This window comes from Lepidochelys kempii, chromosome 4 (assembly GCF_965140265.1).
Source record: "Lepidochelys kempii isolate rLepKem1 chromosome 4, rLepKem1.hap2, whole genome shotgun sequence".
Classification (NCBI taxonomy): domain Eukaryota; kingdom Metazoa; phylum Chordata; order Testudines; family Cheloniidae; genus Lepidochelys; species Lepidochelys kempii.
In genome coordinates this window covers 96,297,260-96,309,324 of record NC_133259.1, presented here as the reverse complement: position 1 = coordinate 96,309,324, position 12,065 = coordinate 96,297,260, and the positions used below count along the sequence as shown (strand labels likewise).

Genomic DNA, 12,065 nt, shown 5'->3' with positions numbered 1-12,065 from the left:
TATTTTTTAATTGCTTGACAGCTCTACATTTTTCTAATAGAATATTTAATATTTTATACATATTGTGTGGAATTTTAATACCCATTACTCATGTTGGTGAGTTGAGAAATTTTATTAAAATATTTAGTATCTGATTCTTTTTTTAAAAAGTGGCTTTGTTATATTTCTAATCTAGATATTGTTATGGCTTGTTCAGGAAGATTCTAAATAGTGGTTTCTGCATGATTATTGGACAGAAATATAATTTCAACTACTATCCTGCCTCTTCATCATGGACACAAATTATAAGTGAAATTTATAAATAATTTATTATAAAATTGCAAAATAATTTATTATAGGGCTTTTAGGGAAAAGCTAACTGTTACCTTCACTCTTGTGAAATACTTGCCTCTTGTGTTTAATTTTTTCTTTGTACTTTCAATTTGAGGCAAAAACTGTAAAAACTAGATTTTGTTTGTGAGCCTGAGTTTGAGAGTTGAATGTTACTGGTGTTTGCCTGTGCTTGCAGCCCCCTGCAAGTGAGGATTGCAGGGCTGGTATCTCTGAATCTGCCACTAATACTGGTCAGCCACTAGAGAAACTTTAAGACAAAATGTCACCTGCAATCTCTTCTTCTGCTTATTGCACCATCAGGCCAATATCCTAAGAGTATTTCCACAGTTCCTAAAACTGTACCTACAGACACCTTCAAGGTCACTCTTTGGTGCTACACTCCCTATAGTGGTGGTATCTGAGGGTTTTAGATGAAGTGATTGCACTAACAAAACAGAAGTAAATTTATAGCAGTTACAGGAAATACTCAAGATATCATGAATCAGAAATGCGGGACAACTGTAAACCAAGAGCCCAATCTTGCAGACACAATACCAGCTGTATTGCTTAGTGAGTAGTAAGTGTCTATGGCAGAGGTGGGCAAACTACGGCCCGTGGGCCACATCCAGCCCACAGGATCCTCCTGCCCGGCTCCTGAGCCCCTGGCCCGGGAGGCTCGCCCTGGGCCCTCCCCTGCTGTTCCCCCTCCCCCGCAACCTCAGCTCACAGCACCGCCGACGTAATGCTCTGGGCGGCGGGGCTGTGAGCTCTCGGGGTAGTGGAGCTGCAGAGCCCGGCCTGACCCGGTGCTCTGTGCTGTGCGGCGGCATGGCTGTAGCACCGCCAGCCACCGGTGCTCTAGGCAGGGAGCAGGGGGGTTGGATAGAGGGCAGGAGAATTCGAGGGGGTGGTCAGGGGCCAGGGATGTGGATAGGGGTCGGGGCGGTCAGAGGGCAGGAAATAGGGGGGTTGAATGGAGGCAGGGGTCCCGGGAGGGCAATCAAGAATGAGAGGAGGGTTTGGATGGGGCAGTGGGGAGCAGTCAGGGGCAAGGGTTCCGGGAGCGGTCAGGGGACAGGGAGCAGGGGGTGGTGGATGGGGCAGGAGTCCCAGGGGGGCCGTCAGGCGGCGAGAAGGAGGGGGGGTCGGATAGGGGTCGAGGGCTGGGCCACACCTGGCTGTTTGGGGAGGCATAGCCTCCCCTAACCGGCGCTTCATACAATTTTTGAAGCCCGATGTGGCCCTCAGGCCTAAAGGTTTGCCTGCTCCTGGTCTATGGGATTGGGCTCTTAGTTTGGGGTTGTTCCAGATTCCTGGTCCATGATAGACTCTCATAACTCAGGCTACTCATTGCAGAAATCACTGCATAGGTAATACATGTTTGTAAGTCTGCACTTGGGTCTGTAGTTTAATATCTCCTTTGCAAACCTCTTTTTATTTAAAACATCTTTCTAATTTTTTTTAAAGATTGTTTCTGTTCAGCTGCTCCCTTCTGTATTGACAGTTCCAGTGCTTGCTCTTTGTCTCTTCACCCTCTTCTCCTTAGCAGACTGCACTATTCCCCTGATAGAGGTGCTGCCTCCATCATGGAAGATTTTTCATAAAGTAAACCAGGAGATTTGGCAGCTATGGAGGAAATGTTCACAACTGCATGGCTAGTCTGATCTGAATGAATACATTCTGTAGACTCAGACTAGATTTAAAGTATTTGAGAGGCTTGTTCTGGCCTGTGGGCCAATTGTTTGAGACTTCTGATTTAATGAATGTACAGCTAATATTTTCAAAAAGTACAATACCATTGTTAGGATAGAATATTAACTAACAAGTTAAAATTCAACAGTGAATGGGATTTATGTTAGTGTTCATGTAGACATCTTATACTGTTTATTTCTTTCTCTCTGGCTTTCCTTCGTTTTCTTGTCTGTCTTGCATTCTGATCTCTTCTCTGTGCAAGCTTTGACCAGTGTCCCATGAACGAGTTTGATTAAATCAGCACATGACTCCCTCTAAATAGGTTTTAGTGACACACTTGCAGAATTTCAGTTGTGATTATAGTTCACAGTTTGATGCAATGAAATTTAAAAACACCCTGCTTGTGCTGTCATCTTGAATCCTGCTAACCAGTATGGAGCTTAGATTAAGTCTTAAAATTTAACAGTTGATGTGTTTATGAATAAAGGGTCGCCTTCATGAGCAGAAGATGAAAGAAGCAAACCATGATGCTGCTGTGCAAATCTTTGAGAAAGTAAATGCATCCCTGCTGCCTGAGAATGTTTTGGATCTGCATGGTCTTCATGTAGATGAAGCCATTAATCACTTGTCCAGAGTACTACAGGAGAAAAGCCACGGTAGGAATAAACTAATAATCCACACACACAGTTCTCTTTTTGACACTACGCTCAGGAGGCCAAAGTAGAAAGAATACATTTTATAAACAGGGAAATATAAGGGGTATGAATGTCACTCCATCCCCACTCCCTCCGTCGCTTTCTCTCCCCCACCCTCACTCACTTTTAGCGGGCTGGGTCAGGGGGTTGGGGTGCAGGAGGGGGTGAGGGCTCTAGGCTGGGGCCAAGGGGTTTGGAGCGTGGGAGTGGGGCTCCGGGCTGAGCCTGGGGCAGAGGGTTGGGGTGCAGGAGGGGGTGCGGGATGCAAACTCCGGGAGGGGGCTCAAGGCTGGGGGTTGGGGTGGGGGAGGGGGACAGTTCTTGGGCAGCAGCGCAGGGGGGCTAAGGCAGGCTCCCTGCCTGCCACTGCCCCACGCCGCTCCTGGAAGTGGTCAGCTTGCTCCTGCAGCCCTTAGCAGGGGGCACATGGCTCCGGGTGCTGGCCCTCCCTGCAGGCACTGCCCCTGCAGCTCCCATTGGGCACAGTTCCCCGTTCCTGGACTATGGGAGCTGCGGGGACGGTGCTTGCAGGCAGGAGCAGTGCACGAAGACCCGTGGCATACCTCCCCACCCCCAGGGGCTGCAGGGGTTTGCTGGCCACTTCTGGGAGTGGCACTGGGCCAGGGCAGGCAGGGAGCCTGCCTTAGCCCCACTATGCTGCCGGACTTTTAGCGGCTGGAGATCACGATCGACTGTCAGAGGCTCCAGGATCGACCAGTTGATCGCAGTCTACCACTTGGTGACCACTGCTATAAACCTGAACCCCTGCTTACTAACATACTGTATATTTTCCCATTAATCCATAGAGTTTTAATTTCCCTCAGCTCAATACTTATTGTCAGCAGCTCTGGAATGCTGGTAGAGTCGTCCTTGCTCAGTAGCTGCCTAACTCTGAAATATTTATTTATTTGTTTCAGTTTACATAAAAAGAGACCCATCCTAGACTCTAGGTGCTTTGAAAGTTGTCAAAGATCACAGATAATACGAAAAAGAAGTAGATAAAGGGGAGGAGCAAGATTAGGATAGCTTCTATACAAAGTGCCAATCTGTAAGTGTTCCCTTCAGTTTAAAGAAAGAAAGAAAGAAAAAGTTAGCACCTCCAATTATTTAGTTATAAAATCCAGATTAATTCAACTCTTCCTTCCCCTCCCCCAGTAGTCCCCATCCAGAGGATATAGTAATAGTAGATTACTGGCACCTTTTCTAGAGGCAGAAGATTTGTGACTACTAGCGAAGGCCTAGAGAAAAGCCCAAGTTAGAGCCCATACTGATGTATTGAAATGCTATATTGATCCTTAGGATGTTCCCAAGAACCTACTCCAATGTTTGAGAAATTACTACCTTGCTAGTCTGACTTTGATTCAGAGGTTAAAAATTAATGTACAGTTTCATGTTTCTGTCTCGTCCTATCTGAGTGTGTCTTGTGAAAATTATTTCAGTTAAAAAATTTCCTCGTGCAAAACTGATATGATTTGTTTAGATTTAAGAATTTTGCTTCATGTTCATGATGAGTTTGTTCTTGTAAACATGTTCTGTACTAAAAGATCTGTTTTTTACTGTGCTCTTTTACTATCTTATGTTCTAACTGGCTGTAAATTCCAAGTACAGGTCTGACATGAATAATGAATGATGTTGCTATAAAATCATGAGGTTTCAGTGACAGAGCACAATGTGTAGGTTTCAAGATATAGTCTAGATTTGAACAGTTCATTCAGACATTTTTCTTAAACTCTAAAGGCAAATTGAATTTACTTCTTATGCCAGAGGAAAAATGGATGGTAATGATGCATACTTAACAGTTAAAGCTAATGTAGGAAAACAGAATTATAAATCACTGTGGTGAAAATTTTCAGATGTACGGATAAGAAAGTTCTGTTAAATGCTGAGTCTTTTCAGAGAGAACATTTTAACCGTTACAATTCCTCCTGTAACAGAGTACAAGCAGACTGGTGGTAAACCATATCTGTGTGTGATCACGGGAAGAGGAAACCATAGCCAGGGAGGAGTTGCTCGTATCAAACCAGCAGCCACTAAATACCTCACAAGCCACAACTTCAGGTGAGCTTAGATTTCTGTTACTGATATTTTGAAACAACATTCAGCTAACTAAACACTGAAATGTGTTTTAGAAAACTATACAATTTGTAAAATAATTAAGGCAGATCAACTATCCTAATAGTTAAGGTTGCCAGGCATCCGGTTTTTGACTGGAACGCCCAGTCAAAAAGGGACACTGGCGACTCCGATCAGCACTGCAGACCAGGCTGCTAGAAGTCTGGTCTGCTGCAGCAGCCAGCTCTTTGTGGTTTCTGGAAGTGGCTGGCATGTCCCTCCGGATCATAGGCGCAGGGGCAGTCAAGGGGCTCTGCACACTGCACCCGCCCCCTACAGCTCCCATTGGCCGGGAACCATAGCACCAGAACCCTCTGGCTGTCACTGTGCCTAGGAGCTAGAGGGATATGCCTGCCGCTACCGGGAGTTTCCTGCACTAAGCAGCGCCCAGAGCCTGCACCCCAAACTCCCTCCGCACCCTAACCCTGAGCTCCCTTCCTCTCCCAAACTGTTTCCCAGAGCCTGTACCCCCTCCCACACCCCAACCTCCCGCGCCAGCCCTGAGCCCTCTGCAACATCCAAACTCCCTCCCAGAGCCTGAACCCCTCCCGCACTTGGCCCCACCCCAGAGCCCCTTCCTGCATCCCAAACCCCTCATCCCTGGCCCTATCCCAGAGCCCGCACCCCAAGCTGGAGCCCTCACCCCCGGCAACCCCAATCCCCTGCCCCAGCCCGGAGCCCCCTCCCACACCCTGAACCCCTAATTTCTGGCCCCACCTCGGAGCCTACACTCCCAGCCCAGAGCCCATCCCCCTGCCTCACCCGGAACCCCCTCCCATACTCCGAACCCCTTGGCCCCATCTCCAAGCCCGGAGGCTCCTGAACCCCAAACTCTCATTCCCGGCGCCACCCCAGAGCCCACAACCCCAGCGAGAGCCCTCAACCCCTCCTGCACCCCTGCCCCAGCCTAGTGAAAATGAGTGAATGAGCAAGTGTGGGAGAGCACGAGCGATGGGGGGAGGGAGGATGGAGTGAATGGGGGCAGGGCATCGGGAAAGGCAGGGTCTCAGGGCAGGGGGCAGGGCAAGGGTGTTTGGTTTTCTGCAATCAGAAAGTTGGCAACTGTATAATAGTTCCAGTGGAGATAAAATTTCATGACATAAAACTGTCCCATAAGGGAAGTTCGATACAGTTTTCTTCTGTCCACATTTACTTTGGAAGGTAGATGACAACATTAGATGAGTTTGTTTTTGTGTACATAATTGAGTTACTGTCAAGATTACGCCAAAGACCCCTTTTAGTCCCTCACAAGTACATCCCTCAGGTGACAAGCCTGGCTTCCTGCATCTTACCCTGGGAGGAACCCCCTAGTCCATCCACTCTTAGGCTGGATGTCTGGGCTGCAGCCCCAGTCCCCAGCCAAGTTAACAACGCAAGTTCAACTGGCATCTGTAAGAGTTTCCCTTTTGGAGTCTGTGACAGCTCACATTTGCATTTGCAGTGGCACAGAACCAGCATCTTCGAAACAATGCATTCATTTCCAAACAATACAAAGCATATGGTGCAAAGAGTAAAAATAATGAGGCCTATACATGTGGATATTACTTAGACCTTTTAAAGTTTTCCCCTCAGCCCAGCTGATTCTGTCTTTTGAGTTGGGAGAAGCAGACTGCACTTCCGGAGTTTTTATCTCCCTCCTTCTATGTGAGTTTGCTTGCCTGTGAGCTTTTCACTGACACACACCGGGAGCCTTTCTCAGATCACCCAACCCTTCCTCCTTTTTTCTAGGATCTTGAGGTTTTAGATCTCCTTTGATCCAAGGTTTAGGCTTCTGAAGAGTAAACCATTCTAACCTGGATGGAGCCAGACTGGTAGTTTCTTCTCTATTAATGGCTCAGCCATTGTTATCTTGGCTGCTTTGAAGGTGTGTTCCTGAGGCGGTTTTATCTTTGATATCATTATCTTTGCTATTGTTAACTCATAGCAAGTAACCCATCATAATCAACCACACAGAAGCCTGCACGTATTCGTAAAAAATACAGATATTTCCCAGTTGGTCACTATTACCCATTTCCAATCAGTATTACCAGTCCGTGAAGGGAAGCAAATACTTAGAAACATATTAAAATTAAGATTTGTATTAAGAATGTATACACGCATGCCAAACATTTCATATGCTTACCCATACTTTTAAAATCTATAAGCTTTTTTTTTCCAGAATACTCTTAAACTATCATTGAATCCGAGAAATAAGATAGAGAACATACCTATTAGTTCATCCAGCAAATTGACAGGGCAGTATTATTCCCTGTTGTGCTTTGTTTAGTTCTTTGACCAGTCATTAGAGATGTCTGCACCGAGGTGATAGAGGAGCACTCACATTGAGAGGGTGCAGGATTTTTACCACCTTGTCTTTAACTTTGTGATCTGTTTGCCAGGTGGTTAAAAAGCTCATTGAAAATCTGTTTGTCTTATTTTTCCTTAGGTGTACTACCTTGCTTTTTACTAAAATGAATCTAATTTTTTATTTTATGACCGTGTTTCTGATCTCTTTAGGTCCCTTTTTATTTCTTTGTCCTAACAATCCTCCAATTCTGAATAATCTGTAAAGTTTGTTAAACATCTTCATTATGATGATCTCTAAAAAGGATGAAGTACAATCAGTTTAACATCAACACGGCAGTGCCACCCTAGACACCTCTCTCTGATAAATGACAATGTCTAAAATCAATCCAAGTTTGTCTACCAAAATTTGTACTTTATAAATTCATGACGCGGAGTTTGGTCAACACTACACACTTCTGAAAAATCCTACCATCAATATTGTGTGATCTTTCTTTTTCCCACCCTTAATGTTGGTTTCATTATCCTATTAGGAGTTGAAGTTAGATTTACAGGATGGCAGTTACTGGAATCCTCTTCTTTCACTTTCTGAAGATGAGTACCACACTTGCTTTTCTTCAGAAGACTAGGGGAGAGTGGGAAAGATAAAAGCATAGTAGATATAAGGAGGAGGATTGGACAATCTTTTTTCTCTCTCCCGTTCCAGTTGCCAAAACCCTCCTGTTCACAGCTCTCTTACCATACCAAAACCACCCCATGTAAAACCTTCCACTCTCTATATAGAGGATGTCCTGATTTCTTCACTTTGGAAATCTTGTCACCCTACTCCTGGATGACAACCTTATTCACTTTCTAGGACTAGGAAATATGGTGCTGGCATAATATAAATTTTGAATCTTAATTTCTTCTCGTTTAACAGGTTCACAGAAATAAAACCAGGCTGTCTGAAAGTCATGCTGAAGTAAAAGGATGTGAAGAAGGGGGGTGTGAAACTAGAAATTTTAAACACTGTCAGTAATTATAACTTAATGTACTTCAAAAACAGTATTTTATTAGAAATGTCTTCAACTTATTTTATAGCAGTTAGTTTTGTCAGCATGTGTTTCCAACAAAATGGTAAGAGTGAAGTGTATTTTTTCGTAACTCCAAAGGGAAGACCCTTTTACAGAGATTACAATATGAGAAGTACAGACCTACAGTACTGCTAAACAATGTGAGAAGTATAGACCTACAATACTGCTGAGCAATAGATGAGGATTTAAAGAGAAATTAGGGTCCCATTTTCAAACACTGCTTCCTTCTCAGTGCAGACAGAGCCTAAGGTTATCTCTGGCCCAATACATTTTAATAGTTGTGGATTTGGTAACTTTAAAATATACACAGTAAAAGTTTAAAGATAATTATTGTGTATTTTAGAATTTTGAGTTGAGATTTTCAAAGGAGCGAGGTATCCAACCCTCATGGAAATTTTAAACCCAAGGCAGGTGGGTGCCTAACACTCAAAGGCTCTTTTTGAAAATCTGAGCCATGATCTTTAAATGGTGGTTTCTTGAAAATATGGGCCAGTTCTGCTGTCCTTATTCATACACAACTCTTCTTGAAGTCAATAGGAGTTGTGTGTTATAAGGAGTCTAGATTGGGACCTAAAGTCTGTTAGGAAATTTTATTAATGCACCTTAATTCTTTAAGGAGAAAAACATAACCCCATAGTCTCATCTCTGCCTACATTTTATCTGTGTATAATAAAATAAATAAATAAGGGAGAAAAATTGGTACTTCTCCAGTAGTAAATATTATGTTTTAACTGCATGGCATTTCAAGCACATTTTCTAGTAGGAAAACAGATTATAGTAGTATAGTGGTAATTGCTCAACTGGAAAGATCAGATTAGAGGAAGAATTCCTTTGACATTAGCGGTTCTTCAGGATCCAGAAAATGTGCTTATAATGCTTTTGCCCCTGTCCCCCCCATACTTAGAAGATATTTTTCAGTAAACTGAGTGTGTATTTTAAGAACAAAATGGAACATCTTAAAATATGCTTTTATTATAGTATGTAACAGCCTTGAAAATTGAGAGGCATAAATTTCCTTTAATATAATAGTTTTTAAAGCTTTGCTATGAAACATTTTCATAACAATTGAGTTATGTACTGGAAATAATGTTGTTAGGTGAGTGTGAGGTATTTTTCATATTCTTAAGTTATTATGTCAGTAAATTTGGGAGGGGGGAATTTCAAAACAGTACCCTTTGTGCTCACACACAGTTGTACGCACACAAATATTAGGATTTACACGCACCACCCCATTTATATGTGCCATTGAGGCCTTGGGGGTCAGGCAGGCTTGTATTCCTAGCCTGGGATGCCTCCAGTGCCGCAGTGTCCAGGCTGTTATGTTTAGCATGCTAGCTTGAGCTGAGCTAGCATGAGTCTGTCTACCCATGCTAGGAATCATGCCTCCCAGCTGCAGTGTAGACATAGTCTGCAATAACTGTCTTTTGGTTTGTGGGTACTTATTACACTGTTTGTCTCTCCACTTTAGCTCTCTGTCCTGTTCCTGTAGGCAAAGTGTTCAAATATAAAGGAACCCTGCTCTTCAAGTCCTTAAGAGCAGAGTTCTTTTTATGCTTCTGGACTGTGCACTAGTGGCCTGAATGTGATAATAGGCAGTAGTGTCATACCATAAGATAAATAGATCCTTCTCCATGGAAATCAATGGCCAAACTTCCATTGATTTCAGTGGTGTATGATCAAACCCTAAGGTACCAATTAAGCAATGCATTTTAAACATGTGCTTAAGTCTCATTAAAGCAATGGGACTTAAGTATTCTGCTTTGCTGAATAGTGACCTAAAAAGGAGGAGAAAAACAGAGTGGAAGAGGAGTGGTGGATATACAAAAAACCTCATCTCTATCTTGGATTATTTGCCTAGTTGTCCAGAAGAAACATTGAAACTTTTTTTCATTTTATAGCCTTTGTTTTAGGAGCCCAATAATTTATTTTATAATGGGAAGAACTGTTTTAAATAACTGTATTTTACAATATTTTGAAGTAGGTAAAATTTTTGGGACTTCCAGCCTTTACGGTGTCCTTTTAAGAAGAAACCAGTGACATAATTTTTACTGTGAAAATTTCAAACCTTAAAGTATTACCATCAGCACTCTGAAAGAACATAGACTGTTAAAATAAATGTGCACCAGTTTCTTCTTTTCCTTTTATTTAACAGGACACTGTAGAGGTTAGTAGGCCATGACTCCTTTCTTTTAAAAGTACTTGTTCATAAAGTTCACTCAATTTGTTAAATTAAAAAAATGCTTCCAAACTTTTTCCTAAAGAAAAGTTAATGTCAGCAGCTTAGTATTCATGAGCAAACCTCAATAACAGACCAGTATATGCACATGCAATGAAAGAAACATGATTCTGTAAAGGAACAGATTTGTTTAAAAAAAATTAAAGATCATCTTTCAGATTTCCAGGGATTATATAAATAGTAAGGCAAAACTGATTTTTAAAATACTTATAAAAATACTTTGATGGTCCTTTTTACAAATGCTTTTGTTTTTCTTTTATAGTTTGTGGTTCAATTTCTTTTAAACTTTAAATATTTTTCTAGACTTAGTTAGGGCATCTTAAACACAGTCATAGTGGTACATTTTTGAGGTTAAGAAGTTGGAAACCTTTGTCATTCAGGAGTCCTCATTCTTACAGTTTTATAGATGCCCCATACTAGCTAGTAAGGAGACCATTTTAATAATCCATACATTGTATATAAGTGATATTCATTGCATGCCCTACAAAACGTGTATTCTAATTCAGTTTTACTGTGAAGAGATGGAATTTAACCACCTTGACATCCAACGTGTTCATCAAACATGTGCAGAACATGTATGGATAAGAGAATAATCCCAGTGTTGGTATTATTAAACCAATGTTGTTGTAAATGTGCTGAGGTGCATTAGACAAAGAATTTACATGACCAGTGCTTCTATCTTTAAACGTAATTCACATTTCAAGAATGGTAATTAGCCCTCTTCACAGAATTTGAAGAGAGGATGAAGTAGAACACACTGAAAAAGAAGAGTACTTTGACTTTTCACAGTTCTGTGGCAGCAAGGTTATTTTTCTTTAAAAAGAAAAAGATCTTGCTATCTCAACTAATGAGCAAGCTCTGATGAGAATTAAATGACTGATACCCATGAAAGTGCACGTAATAAAAGTACAGGGTTGCAGCTATCAGTTGTAAAAGTTATTAGGACATGTATAATAGAGGATATACACTTCTATTTTTTAAATTAGAATATGAAAAAAGAATTTTATTTGTATAAAGTTGTACATTTACTGTTAACTATCATGCTCATTTTTACTGGAATACAGTTTTGTAATTTGCATTTAGGGTTTCTTATGTCAAAATGAATTTGCAAATGAAATCTAGATTAATAAAGGAATTTTACCACAAACATGATCTTTAGTCTTTCCTTCAAAGACTAACATTGTCAAGGTTTGAAATAAAATAAAATGTAGTTGTGGAGTTTTGTAAGAAAGCTTGTCTTGACTTCAGGAAAGAAACAATCTTCTGGGATACAAAGTAACAGATTCGTGGTCTAATTTTCAGTGATGTGAATGGAAAGTGAGTGCTCAGCATCTCTGAAAATCAGGTAAGTGGTTCAGTATTCCTTTGTTTTTTTCAGTAGCTGAAAGGAAGCCAAATAATACTAGATCCTTCTGTGTTCTGCACAGGTGAACTAGAGAGAGTGTCACAATAAAATGCCCCCTCCCGCATGGGGTCCCCTGGGTAAGCACCAGCGTTGTATATTGCTAACGCCTTTATATGCATTGGGAAGTATCTTGGGAAGGGTTGAAGGTGTGAGTGTGGAATGGAAGATTCCTTTGCAGGTTACAAGAGGCCGAAGGGAGAAAGGAATGGGTTAACTCAGCGATCCAGCAAGGCCCAAAGATAAGGAATGGAACTGTA

General features: G+C 41.9%; 1 protein-coding gene across 11 annotated transcripts in view; it reads left to right on the top strand.

The window, feature by feature from the left end:
* The window catches only part of N4BP2 (NEDD4 binding protein 2), a 111,764-nt gene extending 100,080 nt beyond the window's left edge, over window positions 1–11,684 (top strand). For 6 of the 11 annotated variants that reach the window (XM_073342224.1, XM_073342225.1, XM_073342228.1 and 3 more), the window contains 3 exons: window positions 2,492–2,660; window positions 4,634–4,757; window positions 8,014–11,683. In XM_073342224.1, coding sequence (XP_073198325.1) covers window positions 2,492–2,660; window positions 4,634–4,757; window positions 8,014–8,059 — 339 coding nt within the window. In that variant the 3' untranslated portion in view covers window positions 8,060–11,683. Of the gene's footprint in view, window positions 1–175; window positions 993–2,470; window positions 2,661–4,633; window positions 4,758–8,013 lie in introns of those variants that run through there. The other 5 variants (XM_073342227.1, XM_073342236.1, XM_073342239.1 and 2 more) reach the window with 5 other exon arrangements.
* The last annotated feature ends 381 nt before the right edge of the window (window positions 11,685–12,065 follow it).